The 25,279-nt window shown below is 41.9% G+C and overlaps 1 protein-coding gene across 1 annotated transcript in view; it reads left to right on the forward strand.

Annotated features, from left to right (window-relative positions):
* Nucleotides 1–25,279, forward strand: part of LOC108443475 (complement C3-like) — a 77,498-nt gene continuing 52,219 nt past the window's right edge. The window contains exons 1-20 of the mRNA XM_037534738.1: nucleotides 1–254; nucleotides 645–668; nucleotides 1,104–1,127; nucleotides 1,718–1,747; nucleotides 3,763–3,955; nucleotides 5,219–5,384; nucleotides 7,103–7,173; nucleotides 8,289–8,380; nucleotides 8,456–8,538; nucleotides 10,265–10,352; nucleotides 10,804–10,906; nucleotides 13,415–13,529; nucleotides 16,937–17,052; nucleotides 17,151–17,294; nucleotides 17,383–17,598; nucleotides 18,801–19,001; nucleotides 21,434–21,592; nucleotides 21,894–22,023; nucleotides 23,425–23,487; nucleotides 23,896–24,201. Coding sequence (XP_037390635.1) covers nucleotides 109–254; nucleotides 645–668; nucleotides 1,104–1,127; nucleotides 1,718–1,747; nucleotides 3,763–3,955; nucleotides 5,219–5,384; nucleotides 7,103–7,173; nucleotides 8,289–8,380; nucleotides 8,456–8,538; nucleotides 10,265–10,352; nucleotides 10,804–10,906; nucleotides 13,415–13,529; nucleotides 16,937–17,052; nucleotides 17,151–17,294; nucleotides 17,383–17,598; nucleotides 18,801–19,001; nucleotides 21,434–21,592; nucleotides 21,894–22,023; nucleotides 23,425–23,487; nucleotides 23,896–24,201 — 2,470 coding nt within the window. The 5' untranslated portion in view covers nucleotides 1–108. The remainder of the gene's footprint in view (nucleotides 255–644; nucleotides 669–1,103; nucleotides 1,128–1,717; nucleotides 1,748–3,762; nucleotides 3,956–5,218; nucleotides 5,385–7,102; nucleotides 7,174–8,288; nucleotides 8,381–8,455; nucleotides 8,539–10,264; nucleotides 10,353–10,803; nucleotides 10,907–13,414; nucleotides 13,530–16,936; nucleotides 17,053–17,150; nucleotides 17,295–17,382; nucleotides 17,599–18,800; nucleotides 19,002–21,433; nucleotides 21,593–21,893; nucleotides 22,024–23,424; nucleotides 23,488–23,895; nucleotides 24,202–25,279) is intronic.

The following is a 25,279-nucleotide window of genomic DNA, read 5'->3' on the forward strand; positions in this document are numbered from 1 at the left end:
ACAGTGTTCCACTACTGTGGTCTTCTAACCAGCCATTGATCTGCAACTGACTGAAGATTGTGTAAGAGCTTTCCAAACAGAAGTGGGATAGGAGAGTAGAGGCACTTCATGTTTTTTGGTTTTGCATTTGCTTTGGTGAGATGTCGGCATACTGTGTGTAGTCGGTCCTCAGTAAGGATGCCTTCTTTAACAATATTCTTATGGCTGATGTCCATCTGTGGTGACCTAAATGCCCAGTTTCCAACTCATAATCGGTGAGTAACTCAATATAAAGGCTTATCTTGGGATTTGCAGCATAGTACAACACTTGATATCGCTGTTGTCGGGACAGAACCTTGTAGTAATTTGAAAATACCTGTTGCTCTTTACATTGTAAATTTTATGATGAATGGACCAAAAGAAACAGCCCAAAATGACTTGGGAAAAATTCTGGTTCCATTGGCTTATATTAAAAATAAAGGAAGTTTTTTCCTTCTCCTGTAAAGTTACCAGTATAAAGTTTTGGAGATACGAGGTTTTGTTCCGACAACACCGACAGGTTTTTGGAAAAACAGTTGTAGGTGTTTAAACTAATTCTGTGCTTAACTAACTTCATATTATTCACGCTGAGTTTGGCCTTGTTCTGACATATGATTTGAATGCAGGCGCTGGTGGCAGCCGCATGTACGGTATGTTTCTAATAACTTTCCATCATAAGTTAACTGAAAAAAAATGTCCTTCCTGTTTTGAAATGGCAAAATTTTCCTTTCTCCCCAGCCATTAGCCTTGTTTTCAGTAAACAGACCATCAATTTCTCAGAAAAATGTATCAGCTGTAACAAAATTAGTGTCTTTGTATATCACTGTTGTTGTATCTTCAAAATGGTAACTTTACAGAAGGAAAAAACTTGCTTTACTTTTAATGTAAGTCAATGGAACCAGACGTTTTCCCAAGCCATTTTGGGCCGTTTCGTTTGGTCCGTTTATCATAAAATTTACAAAGAATCTAAAGAAAAATAGGTATTTTCAAATGATGCCAGAAACTGAAAAACGACAAAAATTGAGATACAAGGTTTTCTCCTGACAGCAGTGATATAATATGTTACATCTTTTTTTCATCCACAGCTACGATTTTGGGCCCTATCCTCTGTAAGTAAGCTACCAATTTCTACCAGTTTCATGAAATGTAAATGATCTGTGTATTTTTACATTAATCATGGCGATCTGCGTATACACTACTGCTCAGAAGTTTGGAGTCACAGTTTTCAATAATATAAAACCTTTTGGTTTTATATGCGGTTGCAGACAAGCGTGTACAATGACTAACTTCACAACTTTCAAATAATTTGGACGATAAGTTGAAGAAATGATGTGTCCAGAATGAGGAACAGAGTTATGCATGATTGTAAAACGACTGGGAAAGCTGTAAAACATTCCAAATTGAGTTGCAACATTAATAACCAGAATTCCGCACAATTTAAACGTGGCGATCAGATCTCAAGGCAGATCACGACAAAAAAGGACCAAAATCGAGGATTACAGTCAGATTTCATTTTATTATTGAACTTTTTTGTTCAACTGTTCAATAAAACCTCTAAAACGATGTTTTATTTAAATCCAATTTAAATACAACGGTTGAATGGTACTGTAAGATTAATATTTCGTGGGAGAAGATTTTGGTGTTCTGTTTAAAATTCAGCTGTAATGTTTGTTATTAAGTGTGTTATCTGTGTTTGCAGAGGGGAACCGGACTTCGACCTGCAACCAAAGTGAGAACACAAGTCCCCCAGCCAGCTCCCAGAGTCAACACCCACAGAGACACCAGCACATGACATTTTTTGGAAACAACAAATGTTTAAAAAAAAACCCAAAATGTTCTTATTTAGATGCAAAATGTAACTACAGGAGAAAGAAAGTGGTTGGTTAGTGTAGTGGGTAACACCTCTGCCTTCTATACTGTAAACTGGGGTTCAATCCCCACCTGGGTAAACACCCTACACTATACCAATAAGAGTCCTTGGGCAAGACTCCTAACACCACCTTCACCTACCCGTGTAAAATGATCAAACTGTAAGTCGCTCTGGATAAGAGCGTCTGCCAAATGCCGTAAAGAAAAAACACTCTTTGAATGAAAGTGAATGTAAGAAGATATTTGTCCAAGTAATTTTCGGTCATTTCTATAAAATCAACCGGTGTTATTAAAATACGTTAAACGGTAGGAAACGGCGAACATGGAGATGTTCGGCCTTCATAACTGAAAATCCATTTTAGTCACTGATTTTATGGAAAGCTGGTTTTTCAAATGCTACTTGTAGACGCAAAAGGGTTTGAGAGTTTGCTGAACTGACGGTTGCTAGGTAACTAATACTAATGGTATTAGCATTTATCCTACTGGCCAATGAATGGATAAAGTCACCAAGCACTAAATGACCAATACATTTACCGGAAAGTAGAGTGGTGTAATGGTTTTGGTATATCGGTGTGTCACTTGTTATTCATAGACACGTCATAGTTCAGTCAGGTGACAGTAGCTAGCTAGGTAACTAACCCTAATGTTTTTAGCATTTATGCTACCAGCCCCTGAATGGAAGTTCAATCAATTAAACAATCAATAAATTCACCAGAACGTGAAGTACAGTGGTATGTTGGTTATTTATATCACTGTGTCGATTGTTATTTAAAGACACTTTGTATTTTGTGGTGGTAGCTAGCTAGTTCAGTAATGTTGTTAGCATTTACGCTACCAGCCAAAGAATGGATAAAGTCACCTAGCGCTATTAAACTACCAATATATTCACCAGAACCTAAAGTACAATGATGTTGGTTACGTTGTATTGGTTTTGTCGATTGTTAGACACTTTGTAGGTGGCGAATTAACAGTAGCTAGCTAGGTAACTAACACTAATGTTCTTAGCATGTATATTACTGGCCACAGAATGGAAAAAGTCAACCAATAAATTCACCAGAACGTAAAGTACAATGGTATGCTGGTTATATATATAAATGTATATCGGTGTGTTGATTGTTATTTTTAGACACTTTGTGTTTTGCTAAAGTGATGCTATCTAGCTAGTTAAGTCTACTAGTGTTGTTAGCATTTACGCTACTGGCTACAGAATGGATAAAGTCTCTAAGCACTAAACAACCAATAAATTCACCAGGATCTAAAAAGGAGAATTGTATATTGGTTTGTCGATTGATAAAGACACTTTGTAGTTCACTAATTAAAAGTAGCTAGCTAGGTAACTAACACTAACGTTATTTGAATTTATGTTACTGGCCACAGAATGGATAAAGTCGCTAAGCACTAAACGACCAATAAATTCACCAGGACGTAAATTAGAATGGTTTGCTAAGGCAATGGTAGCTAGCTAGTTAAGTAATACTAATGTTACTAGCATTTGCGCTACTGGCTACAGAATGGATAAAGTCGCTAAGCGCTATTAAATGACCAATAAATTCACCAGGACGTATAGTAAAATGGTATGTTGCGTACGTTATATTGGCTCGTCGATTGTTATTCATAGACACTTGGTGGTTTGCTGAGGTGACAGTAGCCAGCTAGGTAGCAAAGTTTCACACTCTCAGGAGAACTTGAGCTTTGTGACAGTGATAAACTGTAGACAGTGTGCAAACCAGTGCAGTAGTGTAAGCCAGCAAGCAAGCCAATTAGCCAAGTTAGACGCTTTAGGCTTGACCTGTAATGGAGGAATGAAATGAATAGGAATGAACATTTGTGGGACGTTTTTAATGATAAGACCAAAATGACTGATGAATGTTGCAGGTTCACTGTGGTGGCTCCTGTTCAGCTGAGAGTGGGGAGTACACAGAACATCCTGGTGGAGGCGGTCAGTCTGTCTGAGGCTGTCACCGTCTCATTCACCCTGTACGATCATCCAGCCAAGACTGTCCTCCTGTGGCAGGGCACCGTCACCCTCGAAGCGGCTAACAGCTACAGCGCCCTTAAAAGTGTAGAGGTGAAGTTACTGCATTTACACTTGCCGTTAGAATCCCTCTCTCGTAGCTCTACCAGAGACATTTTTAATGAAAATGGCTATTTTAGCGGATCTTCCAATCGTGGAACGTCCACTAAAATATGGAATTTAATCCATTTGTATTCTAATTTTTCACAATTACCTCAGAATAAAGTCAGTCACACCAGTGACTTCAACTAAAAGCTATGTATGAAATCATGAGCTAAATGAGAAAATCTCTGACAATTGAAAGACACAGTGGACTTACCAGAGCTGTTCTATGAGGAGAACTGGCCGCTTCCTATTTCCCCCGTTATATCAAAAACAGGAGTGCTGAACAGCAGAGGGCGCCCGCGAGTGAGTCCTAAATGAATGGGAGTGAATGGAGCTCAACGGCTAAAAATGAACAGTTAAAATAGTCTCTAATCACTCGCCCAGAACCTTTCTTTAATTTTAGAAAGTAGAAGGATGGATTTCACTAAAAAAGCAAAGAGATCTCACCGATATATTTAGTTTTTTCTACAGCAAACGGGTTTTGGGCAGCAGGAGGCAGGGTTTTACTGCTAGAGTAGGATGATTGGCGAGCGGAGCAGCTGATTGGCTGTTCGCGCTCACTGATGTCATTGACCTACATGAGGCGGCGTTTTAAACTCCTATAACCCGAGTTTAAAAGCTCTTAAAAACATAACAGCCGTGTTAAAATGTTTTATGCTGTTCAGGAAATGGTTGAATTCTTTTACATTGCTCAAACGCTCCACATCAACCCACTCATTCTGGACTCGCTCGGGAGCGCCCCCTAGTGTTCGAGAAACCCGGGAAGACATTGCAGAGTGGAAATTCTCCTCTCCTTACCATGTGCTTTTCTTCATAGATCTTCAGAAATCAGGAAAAGGTCATCAATGTGATTTCTATTCCAAAATAAGAGATTTTTTGTTATGTGGTAACACCAGTGACACGACTTCTGGGAAACTTTCATTATATATTTTATAATATTGATTTGGCGGCCTCTGTTGGAAGAGAAGCCGCTCCGTATGTAGATATGAAGGGCTCATTCTGTGCTTGTTAAAACACGATTTGTAGTTACAGGTGATTTTATTCTAATGAACATGGTTTGGTTGACTGCATTGCAATCCAGTAGGTCCCCCTAAATCTCACACACTGCTCCTTTAAATGAATGGGATATTGAGAAAGGCACCTGGTGTTAGATATATTGTAGATGGTACTGCTTAATAAAAAAGGGCCTGCTGTCTTTGAACTCGCCATTAGATTGATCCACAGCTCCTGCGCCCTGAAGAGAAAGTGGAGAAGTTTGTCCACCTGGTCACCCAGTTCGGGAGCTTCTATCGAACCGAGCAGGATCTTAAAGTGTCCTTCCTCTCCGGCTACATCTTCATCCAGACCGACAAACCCATCTACAACCCAGGGGACACAGGTGATCCCAGTCACTGCTCAGTTGGAGCTTCCCAGAATTCTTAACTCTTTTATTGGTTTCTGTTAATTGGCTCCTAATTTCTAGTTTTCATCAGTTCGTTTGTTTTTGGTTGTTTTCATTTTCACTACAGGGTTGTCCTCATGCTAAAGGTTAGGTTTGGATACAGATGAGGTGTAAAATTCAGGGGGTCCTGGGGGGCCTGGAACCTCTTCATTAACCTTTTGGACACAAAACAAAAATTCCATGGGCTCCTTGAAAATAAACCTATTATGATTTTGTGTTTTCTTGGGGGAAAAAAAGATGCTGAAATACAAATTCAGGAAAAGGTCATTGTTTAGTTGCTTCACCCACAATAGGCGAGCTTTGGTATTCTTAACTAACCAGCTGATCTGCCTCGGGGTGGCGCTGTAGCGAACTGGATCGCCCACTTAGCCCTTCATAGCCTAGCACTATGTAACTGTAACTATGCCTGGCATGCCTGGGCCTTGAAGGCAACAAATCACTAACGTTCTTCATCAAACTCGCTACACCAGCCTTACATATTGCTGCTGTCGGAACAAAACCTCACATCTCCATTTTTGCCGTTTTTGAGTTTTTTTTAATAATTAGAAAATACCTGTTACCCTTTACATTGTATGTAAATCTCATGATGAATGGACTTCAAGAAATGATGTAAAATGACTTGTTAAAACATCTGGTTCCATTGACTTACATTAAAAGTCAAGTAGTTTTTTTCCTTTTCCTGTGAAGTTACCATTCTGGAGATACAAGGTTTTCTTCCAGCAACAGCGACATGTAATTCATAAGCCTGTTTGAGGTCACTTAACAGCTCAGTGCAGTTTGAAGCAAGTGTGTGATGATTCAGGCATGCAGTTAGCATGACGCTAATTGGCAATTGAGTACATTTGATTATAAAAGTATCACTGAATTGTTGTTTCCAACATTTAGTCCAACTTCTAGATCAGACGTCACTGATAGGTGGACCACGGTCCAAGTCCAGAGCCAGACGCTGTCCTATGCGGAATTGGGCCAATAACTGGAGAATTATTTGGAGATTTAATTTCGATGGGGTGGTCCTATTTTAATTGGCATAGCTTTTTTAGTCATTATGTAACCAGTTAACTGGCCCAGGAGACTCACAGATCAATCACATGCGTTGTATCAGATCAGATCTGTGTGTTATGATGAGCACCGAGACTCGAGTGAGTCACACAGGGGGACGAGGAGAGAAACAGCAGTCAGAGAAGAAAGAGAGTCAGAGGGAAGTTATTCCACATGACATGATCTAAAAAGAGAAATTGACAGTAAATTTTGTTGAAATCGGACTGAACAGGACTTTAAAAGGCTTGATATTCAGCTGTTGACTGTATAAGATGTTGATATTTCTGCTAGGCTACTTCAGTAAACCGTATATGGCACTGAATCATGATGCAAGTTAGACATTATGATGTTCCCGACCTTCTAACTTTTATTTTCTAGATGTTCTAGATGAACTGACAGTACCTAACAATGACATGGAATAAACATGAACAAGATCTGTCAATTGAAATAAACCACAGTATGTGTGGTAATAATGCGCTTCTTATCTCTAATATTACTTGGAATGAGAGAAATGAAAGCTTAAGGTCAGTTAGCCAATAAGAGCATGTAACTGAACCAGTGATTTTACTCTGTCATGTAAGAATTCCTTGATTTCATCCCTGGATTCTCTTCTGCAGTGCGATACCGAGCTTTTGTTTCTAACGTGGACTTCAAGGCATTCAACGGCACCATCTCTGTAGAAATTCAGGTAGGCCTGTTCAGCTTTATCACTTACTTTGTTCTGCAAGGAAATGAAAAAATATAAATATTTTTCCATCAGTGCATGTAATCACTCTAAATGTGTTAACACCACAACTACAAAGGTAGTCGTTCCATTATACATTTGCATGACCATCTGATATACGTCATGATGACCATCTTATCAGCTCCACTTACTGTATAGCTGCACTCTGTAGTTCTACAGTTACAGACTGTAGTCCATCTGTTTCTCTGATACTCTGTTACCCTGTTCTTCAGTGGTCAGGACCCCCATGGACCCTCACAGAGCAGGTATTTTTTTGAGTTTGAGTTGTAGATCATTCTCAGCACTGCAGTGACACTGACATGGTGGTGGTATGTTAGTGTGTGTTGCACCGGTCTGAGTGGATCAGACAGCAGTGCTAGCAGCAGATGAGCTGTCATCTCTGACTTCACATCTACAAGTTGGACCCACAAGGTAGGAGTGTCTAATAGAGTGGACAGTGAGTGGACACAGTGTTTAAAAACTCCAGCAGCACTGCTGTGTCTGATCAACTCGTACCAGCACAATACTAACACACCGCCGCCACGTCAGAGTTACTGCAGTGCTGAGAATGATCCACTACCCAAACAGTACCTGCTCTGTGAGGGTCCATGGGGGTCCTGCCCACTGAAGAACAGGGTAACAGAGTATCAGAGAAACAGATGGACTACAGTCTGTAACTGTAGAACTACAGAGTGCAGCTATACAGTAAGTGGAGCTGATAAAGTGGACAGTGAGCGTAGAAACAAGGAGGTGGTCATGATGTTATGCTGATCGATATATATGAACACAAGGACACAAACTTTGTAAAGAGCATTAGGGCATTGCCTGAACATCACCTCCTCAAAGCACCTGGACGATCAACACGCATCATCTCTCAATGCCTCTGCTGCAGTGAAGCATGGTGGTGGAAGCTTCGCGCTGTGGGTTTGGAAAAAGAAAAATGAACAGTCAGGTATCAGCAAATGTTACAAAAAAAGCCAGGTCCATGGATTAGACACAGTTAGCAAGGAGTTCAAAAAGAAAACCGTAAACAAACAGGATGTGGATGAATATGTTATTTTACATGTTTCATGTTTCAGAATCCTGATGACATTACAGTCCATGCTTCAGGCCGGATTAGAGCACAGGGCGGCATCTTCTCTAACACTTATGGGCTCTCCGACTTGGTCAAGTATGTATAGATGTCAGATATTTATCTTTTTTTTTTATGTTTTTATTTTTAAACTATTTTTCAACTGTTTTTTAGGGAGGGCAAGTGGAAGATTACTGCAAAGTTTGACCACTGGAAGGAGAATACATTCAGCTCTGAATTTGAGGTTAAAAAATACGGTATGTATTCATTTTTTTTTTCAAAATTTTGAGAAATTGTAAAATTGTATGTGCATTTTGCAAATGTCAAAATGGTGTACTAAATAAAATGTTTGCAAACTTGATTGATGGCAGTTCTTATAATGCCATTTAAATAAAACACTGGAATCCCTTATCTTATCTTAACTGGTAGAGTATAGACTGACATAATAATTGCTAGACAGTAGAAGATATTTTAATGTTTTTCAAGAAATGAAGTATTGTTTTGTCATAAGTTTATCATTTATCACTTATCATATTCTAAATAAATATAAAAATGTATTTTTGTATTTATAGTCATTTCTTGAATGCTAAATAATATGTTCACATAACAGAATCAGCAGTTAGGTGAATTCTTGTTAACTTACTATTTGATTTTTTTATTGAAAAACTTTTTAAATTTAAGCTAAATTTCACAATTTGGATATTAAAGTATTTTAAGTGTTTCTAACACTACATTTGTGTGGGACTGAATAAAATATATATTTTAACTCAATATTTTTTTTAATTCTTTGTTCATTTGACAAAAAAAAAATTACACAGGCCACTCTAATTTGTTTTACTTTACAGTATATGAAGACATGCATGTCTTAAAATTTCATGCTGGAATCTTTTTATATAAGTATTAAAAAAACTAATGTAATATTATTAGGAAAAGAAAAAGTGACTGCAAATGTTTGAATGGGAGTTTATATCATTTCCTGCAAAAACTGCTGTAAAAGGATGTTTGGTTTTATTAAATCAAAAAGTTTTATTTGAAACTTTTCCATCAGGAGATTTTGACTCATCGTGTCTAAGCTTTACGTCTCAGCTAATCTCCAAAGTGCTTTTCCATCCGCGGGATTTTATGCAAAAATTAAAATCTACTGCATGTTTTTTTCCTCCTGCAGTGTTTGTTGTGATTTCCGCAATATTTGCCCATTATTATCCGTCACCAAGCTGAAAATGTTTTATGTTAATATTAAAACACAAAAAATATGAAATATTAACAAATATTTGTGAAATATTGATGGGGTGGAAATGGCCAGATTTTACCAGGGAACCATGAAGAATGATATAATGGTCCTATAGCAGGCCAGCAAGCTGGGTATCAGCCAATCATCAAGCAGCATGCTTAATTATAGTGGCCATTTTAAAGCGAGCCCATTGACTGAAATGTGTTGGCAATGAAAACAAAAAAATTGTCACATTAATATTGACGACTTGATCAGATATTGAAGAAAACGCCACAAAGCTTTGAAATTAGAACACAAAACACCACTTTTATTACCGATCGTGGAGTTTCTTGAGTGCCTTCACGTTCCAAACACAGTTGTTGGCAGTTGTTACCATGGAGACTGGAAGGGCGGAGTCTGCCACAGCACCCTCAGTGCCCTCAGCATGACTTTCAATTGGTTGAATGGACTCTAAGTTGAACATGAGAACTTTAGATTATTGTAAAACAACTAGACGTGGCTTCCTGCTAAAATATTTCCATCAATTTTCAAGATCTCGGCTGGAACGTCGTTCCGTCTTCCAGAAAAGCGTTCCGGTGCATTCCGGCCCATTTCCACCCCTGAAAACTGATACCGATGATTGCATTTTCCACTGCCTACATTGTCGTGGCTGACCGAGACGCCATTTCTGATGTGATTTCAAACTCCCATGTTAATCAAGCTTGCTAGATACTAGCATACATGAGCTAATCTCATCCTCCTCTGGGTTCCAGTGCTCCCAGCTTTCAATGTTACTCTCACGCCAGTGAAACATCACTTGGACATGGAAGACAAAGAGTTAGTAGTGAAGGTGTCTGCAAGGTCAGTCTCAACACAACAGAGTCCCATGTTTGAATGTTCACCAATGAGGCATAACGTTCTGACCACCTCCTTGTTTCTCCACTCATTCTCCACTTTATCAGCTCCACTTACTGTATAGCTGCACTCTGTAGTTCTACAGTTACAGACTGTAGTCCATCTGTTTCTCTGATACTCTGTTACCCTGTTCTTCAGTGGTCAGGACCCCCATGGACCCTCACAGAGCAGGTACTATTTGGGTGGTGGACCATTCTCAGCACTGCAGTAACACTGACGTGGTGGTGGTGTGTTAGTGTGTGTTGTGCTGGTCTGTACAGTCTGTAACTGTAGAACTACAAAGTGCAGCTGTATTGTCATTGATGTTATGCCTGATTGGTGTATGAACAAAAGTCATATTTGATCTACTGTACTTTTACTTCCATCTAACATTAATATAACTATTGTCTATTTTCAGGTACTTGTATGGGGAGCAGGTGGAAGGGGTTGCGTATGTAGTGTTTGGAGTGGAGAGGAATGGAAATAAAATAAGACTGCCCTCCATGAAACAAGTAAAAGATGTAAGTGAAATAGTGACACTGTAGAAGAGGCCCCTAAAACCGAATTCTACAGTTTTCCACAAATGTAGTCTGTTAGCCCAGTGTTTCTCAGCCCTGGTCCTGGAGTGGAGGAAAAAGTCAGATATTAGACTCTGAAATGTAGTGGAGTGAAAGGAAAAAGTCGCCCAGAACGGAGAAACTTCAGTACAGATACACCAAAAATACTAAAGTACAGAAACTAATTACATTTACTCAGTTACTCAGTTACTGTCCACCACTGCAGAAAGCACAATTGACCTGTCCATGCTCCAGGCACACACTCAAACTGGACCTCTGCAAAGTGTTTTTAGTGTTACTTGTCATTGTTGAGACTGTGAATGATGTAGTCAGTGTGTCCCAATTCAGGGGCTGCATCCTTTAAAGGAAGTGGTCTATGAAGGTGTGTCCTTCGAAAGCTGTTTAGACCTGCAAAGGCTGAACTGAAATAAGACGATGTTCTCTATGGCTGGTTTATTGTATAGCGCCGCTGTTCCCGCCCTCACCGCTGCATCACAAAACACCACTCCTGTCAAGTTCTCTTTAAAGTTCTTCAAAGACGAAGCCAGAAACTTTCATTTTTGTTTTATTTTTTTTATTTTTTGGAGCTGGAGACACTTCGCCACCATCTGCTGATTAGATTAAATTTTTTTTTAAAACATTTGTATCATTAGCCATTCCCCTCAGTTCAAACCCAGTACTTACATTTAAAAGTGTCTCTTCTGCTGCTGCCGTTCGCTCATTTGCTGATGCCGTCATGTTCTTGAATCCTCGCCAGTACATAGTAAACCTGAGGATATGCTGGCTGGCGAAGGATCCACCCTAGATCCTTCATTCCTGTGGAAAAGAAGGACATGTTTCTTGGCTGTGTATGAAGGAGCCTTCATAACGAGACAGCCTGTGAACACAATCGGCCTTCAAATGTCTCCCACGTTGGTATACATATCACTACATTTCACCTATTCAGGGGGACTCTTCATCTAGGCCTGTTGTCCAAGTTCTCTATATTATTTGTATAGCACTGGTATAGTGTGGGCATCAAACCCCATGTCTCTCTTGTCCTGGGGGATTGCGAAGCCTGTAAACACTTAGCATTAATTTCATGCCAAATTACTGCTCAAGACTGGTCAAGACTGTCCTGCTTTTCTTTGTAACGAGCTGTTATGAGGCATATATTGCCTCTATTGTAGAATTTAGGGCAGAATAGAAAGTTTGAGTAAGAAGCCACTAGTCTCACTAGTTAGCTTTGGTACTTTTATGGGAGATCGAGTTGGGAGTTGACTAGTATTACATACATCTCTATGAAGGTGGGTTAACCACAGCTTTACATTACCCAGCTCTCTATAATAAAGATTTATCTACTTGACTTATGTTAAGTTGCCCATTCTAAAAGGTCAACTCTTTCTGCTTATTGCATGCAACTTCATCCCCTTCACACACAATGATTGATGTTTTCAATGGGTGACAGGTCTGGACTGCAGGCAGGTCAGTTTAGCGCTTGGACTCTTTTACTGCAGAGCCATGCTGTTCTAATACATGCAGAATGTGATTTGACATTGTCTTACTAAAATAATCAAGTCCTTCCCTGAAAAAGACGTCATCTGGATGGCAGCATATGTTGCTCCAAAACCTGTACATATCATTCAGCATTAACGGTGCCTTCATGGACGTGCAAGTCACCCAAGTCATGTGCACTAATGCAAACCTATACCATCCTGAATACTGGCTTTTGAACTGTCCAATGATAACAAGCCGGTAGTTCACCTGGAGGGTGCAGCGTCCATAATTTCCAAAAGGAATTTGAAATTTTGTTTGGACCACAAGACACTTTTCCACTTCTCCTCAGTCCATTGTAAATTAGCTCTGGTCCAGAGAAGGTGGCAGCAGGTCTGGATCCTGTTTATATTTGGTTTCTTCTTTGCATGTTAGAGTTTTAACCTGCATTTGTGGATGGAGTGATGAACTGTGTTCACAGACAGTGTTTTTCAGAAGTGTTTCAGAAGACTTCTCCAGATTCTCTGAATCTTTTATTGATATTATGTACCGTAGACGATGAAAAGCAAACGTTATTCGCTATTTTATGTTGAGAAACGTTATTCTTGAATTTTGCCCGCCCAGTCTTTCGCAGAGCGGTGACCACTCCCCATCTTTACTTCTGAAAGACTCTCTGAGATGTTCTTTTATACCCAGTCATGTTACAAACCTGTTGCTTATTAACCCTCAAGGTCTTTTTTTTTTTAGCATTACACAACTTTAGCAGTCTTTTGCTACACCTGTCCCAACTTTTTAAAACATGTTGCTGGCATTAAAATTAAAAATGCTTCAATGTTTGACGTTTTTTCTTTATGCTATTTTCAATTAAATATAGGGTTTAAATGATTTGCACCTCATTGCTTTTGTGTTTATTCACATTTTGCACAGCGTCTCAACTTTTTTGGAAATCGGAACCCCAAATGTTTGTGCTGACATACCCGTGTTCTTGATCCATTTCAGCTGGAAGGAGGAGAAGCCATTCTGACTATGGAGGAGCTTAAGAGATCTTACCCCAACGTCAAAGACTTAGTGGGCTCTTCTATATATGTTAAAGCTTCCGTCATGACCAGCACAGGTGGGAGGCCTTCTTTTCTGCCAGGCTTTACCAGAGGTGTAACTGTGTTAGATACCCAAAATATATCAAAATATAAAAATATCCAAAGTTTTTCGGCATTAACTTCATCTGGGGCATCAGTATCAGGTGGTTAATTACCAAAAACATCATTTGAAAGTTTCCCTGTATGTAGATAATGGCAGAAAACCATATGACTTCAAAATACACAATAATAGAAGATGCCTCACCACCTCCCCCTTTGATTTCTTGTGTATTGTTTTTAGTGGTATAGAAAGTGGGACTCAAAGGACATGTAAGACAAATGTCTGAGCTTAATATGGAAGTGGATCTGTTCTTTCAGAAAGTCGATTAAAAAGGGATTAAATATTGAGTGTAATACCCCAGTACTGTTTGCAGTAAAGCAGCCTTATATCACAATACTCCCACCTTCATACTTCACTGACAGGGATGATTAAGGCTATTTAGGGTGCTGTAGCTTTCCATTCGAGTGCTGTTTAATAACGTTAACCATGTCTTTCATAATGATACCAGGTGCGATCTTGAAGTTCACGATTGGCCTCGCTCTCTGGGTGGGTAAGATGCCCCCCTGTCCCCGCCCCCCTGTCCCCTCCCCCCATCACTCAGGTGTCTGTGAACTGATGTAATAGTTCTGGCAGTTGGCGCTTTCCTCTGAGTGCATTAGTGGCAGTTCGAGAAGATGTAGTGATGCTTCACACGACTCGGAGGAAGCCTGTGCTAGCTTTTGCTCTACTAGTGCTGGCAGTATTGTATGACTGGGGGAGTCCTAACTAGCCGGTTGAATCGGATATGTCTGAATTGGGGAGAATACTGAAAAAAACATCCAAAAAAAAAAAGACATTATGGCCCTGCATATGGTCAAATCTCACCGTAATGTGAACGCACACATGGTTCAAGGATTCAAGGATTCAAGGAGATTTATTGTCATTCGCATCACATGGTACATGAGGTGGAACGAAATTAAGATCTCATGGTCCAGTTTACACCCAAGAGCTGTTATTAAAATAGATAAATAAATAGAAGTACACAAGAGAGGGAGAGTAGGAAGTTAGCAGCAATATGAAGTCCAGAGTGCAAGTTTGCTATAGCAGCATGATATTGACTTAGAGCAGTGGATAAAGTGTCTAGATAAAGTGTCTCAGTGCGGTTTAAAGTGACAGTGCCTGTAACAGTACTTGTTCTTGTAAGTGTCAGTTGGAATTTAGGAGCCTTACAGCTTCTGGTATGAAGCTGTTTCTGAGTCTGGTTGTTTTGCACTTGATGCTCCGCAGCCTCCTGCCTGAGGGGAGCGGGACAAAAAGTGCATGTGCTGGGTGGGTGGGATCCTTCCTGATGCAGGTAGCCCTTTTCCTGCATCTGGAGGTGTAAATGTCTGTGGTGCTGGGGAGGCTGACTCCAGCAATCCTCTGTGCAGCCTTCACCACCCTCTGCAGTGCTTTCCTATCTGCAGCAGAGCAGCTTCCATGCCACACGTTGATGCTGGAGCACACAACGCTCTCCACCACACATCTGTAGAAGGAGGTGAGGACTGCCCTCCCGAGTCCAGCTCGTCTCAGCCTCCTGAGGAAGTAGAGCCGCTGATGTGCCTTCCTGACCAGAGTGGAAGTGTTGTTGCTCCAGGTGAGGTTGCTGCTCAGGTGCACACCCAAGTACCTGTAGCTGTCGACCACTTCCACCTCAGAACCTCCAATGTGCAGAGGGAGGTGGTCATGATGGCCCCTTCTGAAGTCCACAATCATCTCCTTCGTCTTCTTTACGTTGATGCAGAGGTTGTTTTCTCTGCACCAACCCTCCAGGTGTTCCACCTCCTGCCTGTAGTTGGACTCATGTCTGTTTGTGATGCATCCAACCACTGCTGTGTCGTCCGCAAACTTCACCATATGACAGCCTGGATGGATAGGTGAGCAGTCATATGTAAGCAGTGTAAACAGGAGGGGGCTCAACACACAGCCCTGAGGGGAGCCAGTGCTGAGGGTTATGGTGGGGGAGGAGATGTTGTGGATCCTCACAGACTGCGGCCTGTTGGTCAGGAAGTCTAGGACCCAGTTGCACATGGAAGAGCTCAGTCCAAGTGAGGAGAGTTTTGATATCAGGGTCTGAGGAATCATGGTGTTGAAAGCAGATGTGAAGTCCACAAAGAGCATACGAACATAGGAATCCTTCTGCTCCAGGTGGGTGAGGGCAGTGTGGACCACAGAGGAGATGGCATCCTCTGTGGATCGATTCCTCCTGTACGCATACTGGTGTGGATCCACAGTGACGTTGATGGTGGCTTTGATGTGGGTCTGAACCAGTCTTTCAAAGCACTTTGTTACTATCGGCGTGAGGGCCACTGGCCGGTAGTCATTTAGACCCGTCACTGCAGAGCTCTTGGGGACCGGGATGATGGTGGCAGTCTTCATGCAAGAGGGGACTGCTGCCTGGATGAGGGAGGCGTTAAAGATGTTGTGGTTTGTGAATAACAAAGATATTTCATTTATAACTTTGTAATTCATCAATTTTATCTTTGCTGTATCTGTACATTCAAACTTGTGTCTGTTAGAGTGCTTGTAAATTTGACCGTAACCTAAAAAATTGACTGCATTGCAGTTAACCAAGCAAAACTACTATCAACATCACTAATACCACCAATGAAAAGCATAAAAATAGAAAATAACCATAATACTACATTTTGTGCATGATTTATGCAAACCAGTGCAAAGTTGCATGCACTTATTTTACGTGCACATTGATATGAACATGTTCCATGTAAAGATGTTACACTGCGCCTTTGTGTAATGCTACTGACTCCACCCACAAAATAAACAATACAGAACACAGCCAGTAGTACAGCATTTAAATGTGTCATTTTACACTATAGAATCATATAATTCTGCCACCTTAAAAAACTAAGACATTTTGTTTATTTCACAGTCATCATAATTTTAACTCTATAAAGTTTGGTCAGTAGGGGGTGCAGTCCACCTCAAACTCCGCCTACAAGCACTCCCGTTAGCTCACAAGCCGTTGAATGCTGTCGTTTTATTGGCTTACAACCGAAACACCAGCATGAAAAAGGGCATGCTTCATGTAAACGATATGGCTGGTGGGTTGGCGCTTGATTTCACGCACCCAGGCTGAGGCTTCATTTGCTCTTAAATCTCCACTCATTTCCACGTCGTGTGACGTTTTAATGAATAAGAGTAATTTGTGATTCAAAGTGGTCAAATCTGTGCTTCTTTTTAGGAAATGTTTATGTCTGCACTGGAAGTTTATTAAATAACCAAAACAGAAGGGTCTGAATACACTGTATTTCAGTGAGGGAAATATTCCAGAATGAATGTCTTGGAAAATGCTATTTTGAAACAGTATGGAAATAGTATCTGATTTTGGGATGCTGTCATCCTCAGGAAGCGACCTGGTGGAGGCTGAGAAGTCTGGCATTAAAATAGTCATAGCATCATACATGCTGTCCTTCAGAGGCACCCCAAAATTTTTTAAACCAGGTCTGCCTTTCGACCTGACGGTAAGTCCACTATCCTTCAGCAAGCTTTACTTTGAGTCCACTATTACAGTCCACTTTACAGCAGGAATGAGTGGAAATGTTTTGCCTTTGCTCTTCAGCTTAAGGTCAGCCATCACGATGGCTCTCCAGCTCCAAACGTTCCTGTTAAAATCAATTTCTTGTCCAGTCCAGTCTCAGTACACCGAGGCACCATCCAAGTGTCCTATAACATGCCTGCTTCCTTCAGCTCCCAGACAATAACGGTGAGTTAGACACACACATGCATGTCTTGCCTTAAAGAACATAAGCTAGCGTTTCGTGAATGTAGTTGTTTATGGATTGTCTTTGCAGGCGGAGACAGAAATGCCAGGATTGAAGAGCCAGCAACAGGCAAAGGAGAGTATATTGGTGCAGCCACACATTCCTTCTGACCCGAGTCGTCCGAACTACCTTTACATCTCAAGAGGCACTTCTGAAGTGAGGGTCGGGGAGGTCCTGAATTTGAAACTGCACCTCAGTGCGTTCTCCCAGAAGGAATGGAACTTCATTCAACATGTTTCATATATTGTGAGTCATACAGTTTGTTTGTGGACACATTTTGAGTATTGCGTTCAAGTGTTTCAGCCTCATTCTTTGCTGATAGGTGTATGGACAGTGTGGGCCGGAGGTTAGGGAACCAGCCTTGTGACCGGAAGGTCACCGGCTTGATCCCCTAAGCAAACAGTATGTGACTGAAATGCCCTTGAGCAAGACACCTAACCCCCAACTGCTTTCCAGGCGTGTTCACTAGTGTGTATGTTGCGTTTCACTGCATGGATGGGTTAAATTGCGGAGGTGAAATTTCCCTGTTGTGAGATCAATAAGGGTAATTTTATCTTAAAATTTGGCAGCAAGCCATGCAATCTCCATAGACAAACACTAGCACAGCTCACTGGCATTGTCATAGGATGCCAAGTCAGTTGGGCCCTGCTAGATCTGTCCCAATCACTTATAAGTGGTTTTATAGTGAAAAGCAAGCTTCTAAAACCAGCTGTTGTTGGTTCTACATGCTCACTGGACTCTGGAGCAGTGGGAATGTGTTTTCTGGAAAGATAAATCATGGCTCATGTGTGATGGATGAATCTGGGTTTGGCAGATGGCAGAAGAACACTACCTATGAAAATGCGAAGTGTCAGCAGTAAAGTTTGGTGGAGGTGGAATAATGGTTCTGTTCTATGTATATATTATCCTCTCTCACCACATTATGGTACATAATTATGCTTTCTTTTTAATTTAAATGATCAAAAATATTGGAAAAATAAAAAACGCAAATAATTTTGTGTGACGTTCATGTCACGTATTTGAAATTTCACCAGCCCCAACTTGTGTACCTCAGCAAATCTGTATTATAGCAGTTCATATTTTTTTACTTCATATGTCTGCAATCTTTATTGCATGTTTTAGCATCATTTTCACAGTAGATTGGTTGGCTGTAGTTGTAAAGATCTGTAATGTGAAAGTCTGTAAGGAGGCACAGAATGCCTGCCAGTTAGTCACTAAAATAAATGGTGTTTGGGGAAAATATGCATTCTGGGCTTTCTCTGTCTTATTTCACCTCTGATTAAACAATAACTGTTAACGTTAGCAACAGACAGTCAAGGAGGTTCCTTATATTTTGCAATCCTAATGTTAGTTTAAAAAATGCATTATAAGCTCCTTAGGAAAAAACAGAAAGCACCAGTTCCTCTACTCTGTGTTTTACTCATTCAAAAACTTTGTGTTCTTTCCAGATTGTGAATAAGGGCAAGATAATCCAGGCTGGCAAAGTGCGAGTAGCAGGACAAGATGTCACTAATTTTCCTCTGCGGATCACATCAGAGTTTCAGCCAGCCTTCCGGCTTCTGGCATACTACATGTTGCCCTGGAACTGGAAGGGGGAAGTGGTGGCGGAGTCCATGCTGGTTGAGGTGGAGAGCGATTGTGTGGGATCAGTAAGTCTTTTAAAGTCACAGTCAGAGGTCAAGATGCCCCTTTACATGTCCATCAGTGGCAAGAGGAACAAGATGTTATTTAGTTGGTGGATCATTCTCAATACAGTACTGACACTGATGTAGTAGTGGTGCTGATACGAGTGTAGCATTGTTGCTGGAGTTCACACACGTCAACGTCACCACCTAAAAATATCCAGCCAGTGGCAGCTTTGTGGTCAGAAACTGACCATTGAAGAAGGACTAAAGGATGGTTTACACCAATATACAGTTGTGTGAAAAGGTTTAGGCCTCCCTGGTCAAATTACATACATACATACATACATACATTTGCTGATTTATTAAGTTAAAAGAAGTAAACACAAGCTCTACCGAAGACTACTTAATTTTTTTTTTCTGCAAGCATTTATGACCATTTATTTTATATTTGATCTATTTAAAAATAGGAAAAGTCAAAAAGTAATTGTGGTGGGTAAACACCATGTTACCTTTCTATTCTTGTTTTCATCATTTTCACAGTTTGCACAACAGACAGGTTTATCAAAAGCTTCAATGTTTCTTGAAGTTAATGGTGCATTTTTAGGTATGTTTTGTTTGTTATCATTTTCATATTGCAGACGCCAGCCTCCTTTAGCTTTCATTTCCTTACTGACTGAGTCACAGCTGTCGGCTCACAGCTAGAAGGGCCTGGGTTCGGTTCCCCGGCCGGGTGGCCAGGGTCCTCTCTGTGTGGAGTTTGCATGTTCTCCCCGTGTCTGCGTGGGGTTCCTCTGGGTAATCCGGTTTCCCCCCACAGTCCAAAGATATGCAGTTAGGCCAAATGGACATGCTAATTATGTTCTGGGACTTAACAGCTGGAAGATTGTCCAAACTTTTGCACAGTTACTCAGTTTTGGATCCATCCATCCATCCATCATCTTCCGCTTCTCCGGGGTTCGGGTCGCGGGGGCAGCATCCTGAGCAATGAGGCCCAGACCTCCCTTTCCCCAGCCACTTCCACTAGCTCCCAGGGAGGGATTCCGAGGCGCTCCCAGGCCAGCTGGGCGATATAGTCACGCCAGTGTGTCCTGGGTCTTCCCCGGGGTCTCCTCCCCGGTGGACTTGCCTGTGACACCTCCCAAGGAAGGCGTCCAGGAGGCATCCTAACAAGATGCCCGAACCACCTCAACTGGCTCCTCTCGATGTGGAGAAGCAGCGGCTCTACTTTGAGTCCCTCCCGGATGACCGAACTTCTCACCCTATCTCTAAGGGAGAGTCCAGCCACCCTGCAGAGGAAACTCATTTCGGCCGCTTGTATTCGTGATCTCGTTCTTTCGGTCATTACCCAAAGCTCATGACCATAGGTGAGGGTGGGAACGTAGATCGGCCAGTAAATCGAGAGCCTTGCCTTATTGCTCAGCTCTTTCTTTACCACGCCAGACCGGTAAAGAGCCCGCATCACTGCTGACCCAGCACCAATCCGCCTGTCAATCTCCCGCTCCCTTGTACCATCACTCGTGAACAAGACCCCGAGATACTTGAACTCCTCCACTTGAGGCAAGAGCTCATTCCCGACCCAGAGAGGGCTCTCCACCCTTTCCCGCCTGAGAACCATGGCCTCGGCTTTGGAGGTACTGATCCTTATCCCGGCCGCTTCACACTCGGCTGCAAACCGATCCAGTGAAAGCTGAAGTTCACGGCCTGATGTCCCCAATAGGACCACATCATCTGCAAACAGCAGCGATGTGACCTTGAGGTCACCAAACTGGACACCCTCCATCCCCTGACTGCGCCTAGAACTTCTATCCATAAAAATTATGAATAGAATCGGTGACAAAGGGCAGCCCTGATGGAGTCCAACTCTCATTGGGAACGAGTCTGACTTACTGCCGGCCAAACTCCTGCTTTGTTTGTACAAAGCCTGAATGGCTCGTAGCAAAGAGCCATGTACCCTGTACTCCCGAAGCACCTCCCACAGAATACCCCGGGGAACACAGTCGAATGCCTTATCTAGACCCACAAAGCACATGTGGACTGGTTGGACAAACTCCCATGAACCCTCCATGGAGGGTTCACCTGGAGAGGGTGAAGAGTTGGTCCAGTGTTCCACGACCAGGGCGGAACCCGCACTGCTTCTCCTGAAACTGAGGCTTGACTATAAGCTGGACTCTCTTCTCCAGTACCCCTGCATAGACCTTACCAGGGAGGCTGAGGAGTGTGATTCGGATCTAAAGTTTTTTTAGATGCTTTTTTTTTTAGATGTTTTTATTGTATGCTGCAGATGTTGTGTTTACTTCAAATCAACAAAATACGTAATTTGGCCAGGGGTGCCCAAACCTTTGCACACACCTATACTGTATTCTCTATCAAGAAGTCAGTGTGTCCAATCAAGTGTTCAGTAGGTGTCATTAGCAAATGTGTTTTGCCATTTGACCGTAACTCTTCGCATGTTTTAGCTTACAGTCAGCCCAATAAAGGGACAAGAGTTGGACACTCACTTGCCCGGCTGCAGCTTTCACTTCCAGGTTAGGGGTGATCCAGGGGCGAAGGTTAGTCTGGTTGCTGTGGACAATGCCGTTTTCTTGCTGAGCAAGGGCCGACTGACACAGAGTAAGGTAACATCATAAGTGCACTGCATTTTATTTATTTTTCCAAAATGCTGACATTATACGCACATACAGTCATTGCCCACCTGACCTGTCCATGTTCTTCCCATGAATGCATTCTTCCACAGCTTCTGTTGCATGGCTGGCAAACTGGCCAGCGCTAGTCACCCAAACTGTAGCAAATCGAAAGGAATATTTAATATGCTTTGTACATCTGACCCTTTTTGCAGATGTTCTGTCAAGCTTGTTGATCCATGGATGCGTTAGTTATAATCCTCCCTCTAAGATTCCACACCTGTGACTCTCCTAGATCTGGGATACGGTGGGCCGGTCTGATATGGGCTGCTCTGTAGACGGAATAGGCAACAGTCTGGTAATGTTCCGAGACTCAGGACTGAGCTTTCGGTCCAGCATTGGAGTCGATTCAGCCCTTGTGCAAGGTACTTTTTTTAATGCATCGGCGGGGAATATTAACCCTTAACATTGTTTCACCTCCCCTGGCCATCCACCTGTCATCTGTTAAAATGCTAAGCTAGACTCCCGAGTGGCGCAACCGTCTAAGCGTTAGCCGTGTCAAGTGGGAGGTTCAGTCCCTGATGATACTGCAGCCGTCCGTAGCCGGGAGTCCATGAGAGGACAGTTGGCCTTGCTCTCTCTGGGTGGGTAGGATGCCCCCCACTTCTCCCCCCATCACTCAGCGCAATACCAGTCAGCCCAGGTGTTTGTTAGCTGATGTAACAGATCTGATGGTTGACGCTTTCCTCCGAGCGCGTTCGGCTGTCCCGTAACGTGGCATGAGCGGCAGTTCGTAAAGAAGCGGTGGCTGGTTTCACAGGACTCGGAGGAAGCCTGTGCTGCCTTCACCCTCCTAGTGTTGGTAGTATTGTGTGATTGGGGAGTCCTAACTAGTGGGTGGAATTGGAGACAACTAAATTGGGGAGAAAATTGGGTGAAAATCCAAAAAATAAAAAAATAAATAAAAAATGCTAAGCTGACTCAGAGACCCTCCCTAAATTCTACTCAGAGATACAGTACTGTGCAAAAGTCAGAGACCATGCTTTATTCATCAAGTTTTCAGTCAAAGCAGCCAGTAAGTACAAGTTATTAGAAAAGCAGAAACATATTTAATAGGAAGGGCTCAAGAGCTAAATATAATATAAATTCTTTCAGTATTTATAGTGTCTTTTTTTACCATTATTATAGCAAGAGATTTGAGAGACTTGCAAAGTTCAGTCTTAGAAGTTGGTTGCATTTATTGCTTCTAATGATCCCACTTTCCCCCTTTTTAATGCAGGGCAATTGTTTTATATCTAATCTCCTTGGAAACATACAAATAAAAAATTGCAATAACAGAAGAATAAATGGTGGCACAAGCAGCCATTTAAACAGCTCTTAGTGTTAACTGGCAAGGCAAGTTATCTTAGAGAAACCTTAGATTAGCTTAGAGGTCAGTTGGGAAGGGGGAGCTTTTCAACTGTCCAATAAACCATCTTCTGTTTTTGTTTCTTGTACATTGATTCAGTGAAATCAGTGGTTTGAAAGTATATCATTCCACACAATCACACAATGCCTTACCAACACTTCAATTTGCTTTTTTTTGTGGAACTTGTTTCATGAAGTTGAGACACTTGCAGCTGAGTTTCAAGTGGGTTGCAGAATGCTTTATGTTATGCAATCAAGTGCAATTCAGTTTCATGGAAGTTTCACTGCAGAAATCCAGGCTTACAAATTTGCCTGCTTTGAGAGTTCTTAGTGAAGTTTTACTATGACATTATGATGATTGTCATTACATACTGAATATCATATTGTAGAAACTTATGTTGAATGTGGTTCTCGTTTAGAGTGCTACCTTTATCCCAGGAAGAAGCGCTCTGCAGCCCGACTGCAACTCCGAGCCCAGCTTGGTGAGTGCCTGCTACTGTCACATGCCATCCACTGTTCAGCTGTGCCAATCTGTTTACTAAAAACAGGTCTGCTAATTGACATCAATGTATCTTCAGTACACTTCATCACTGACAGATGACCTTGTGAATCGCATTTGCGATTGCCAATGAAATAGGACTTCCTACAGCAGTTTTTGCAGGAAATCATATACACTACCATTCCCAAGCTCTATAAGACCCTCTCTTAGTAAATCTTCCCCATAGTGTCAAGCTTCATCCTATCTACTTCTAAAACCAAAACTATGCCCTTGGTTAAATTAGGGAAAATACCAAAATGTCTAGGGTTGGGACCCAGTGGGGAATAAGAACATTTTCCCAAATTTTGTTGTCTTGTTTCCTCTGTATATGTGTGTGTGGGTGTGTCATCAGAGAAAAAGTATTCCCAAGATTTAGAGCAACGCTGCTGCATGGCCGGTATGAGGGAGATTCCTATGCCCTATTCTTGCCACCGCCGTTCTTTGTACATCACGGAGAACTGGAGCTGTGTGATTGCTTTCCTCGAATGTTGCTCCCAGTATTGGGGCCAGGAGCTGGGTGTCATCACTCCGCCTCCACCCACCACTGCTGAGCCACCTCCAACCCACCACTTTCCCAGAACTTTAGAAGAAAGAGAAATGGTCCTGTCTCAACCTAACTTACGCGTATTTCATGCGGAGAAGGCGTTCGTCCGCTTAAGTAAGTGTTCACATTCACAAATGTAATTCAAAAAGATTAGGTGCGACCAATACAACCCCAATTCCAGTGAAGTTGGGACGTTGTGTAAAACATAAATAAAAACAGAATACGATGATTTGCAAATCCTTTTCAACCTATATTCAATTGAATACACTACAAAGACAAGATATTTAATGTTCAAATGGATAAACGTGTAAAAATATTTGTTTTTTGCAAATATTCACTCATTTTGAATTTGATGCCTGCAACACGTTCCAAAGAAGTTGGGACAGGGGCGTGTTTACCACTGTGTTACATCACCTTTCCTTTTAACAACACTCAGTAAGCGTTTGGGAACTGAGGACATTAATTGTTGAAGCTTTGTAGGTGGAATTCTTTCCCATTCCTGCTTGATGTACAGCTTCAGCTGCTCAGCAGTCCGGGGTCTCCGCTGTCGTATTTTGTGCTTCATAATGCGCCACACATTTTCAATGGGAGACCGGTCTGTACTGCAGGCAGGCCAGTCTAGTACCCACACTCTTTTACTACAATGCCAGGCTGTTATAACACATGCAGAATGTGGCTTGGCATTGTCTTGCTGACATAAGCAGGACGTCCCTGAAAAAGACGCTGCTTGGATGGCAGCAGATGTTGCTCCAAAACCTGTATGTACCTTTCAGCATTAATGGGGCCTTCACAGATGTGCAGGTTACCCATGCCATGGGCACTAACACCCCCCCACACCATCAGAGATGCTGGCTTTTGAACTTTGTGCTGATAACAATCTGGACAGTCCTTTTCCTCTTTGGCCCGGAGGACACGACGTCCATGATTTCCAAAAACAATTTCAAATGTGGACTCGTCAGACCACAGGACACTTTTCCACTTTGCGTCAGTCCCTCTCAGATGATGCTCAGATGAATCATGACGCTCACCTGTTTCCAATGAACCTGTTCACCTGTGGAATGTTCCAAACAGGTGTTTTTTTGAGCATTCCTCAACTTTCCCAGTCTTTTGTTGCCCCTGTCCCAACTTCTTTGGAACGTGTTGCAGGCATCAAATTAAAAAAGAGTGAATATTTGCAAAAAACAATAAAGTT

The sequence above is a fragment of the Pygocentrus nattereri genome, chromosome 25 (genome assembly GCF_015220715.1).
Source record: "Pygocentrus nattereri isolate fPygNat1 chromosome 25, fPygNat1.pri, whole genome shotgun sequence".
In the NCBI taxonomy this organism is placed as follows: domain Eukaryota; kingdom Metazoa; phylum Chordata; class Actinopteri; order Characiformes; family Serrasalmidae; genus Pygocentrus; species Pygocentrus nattereri.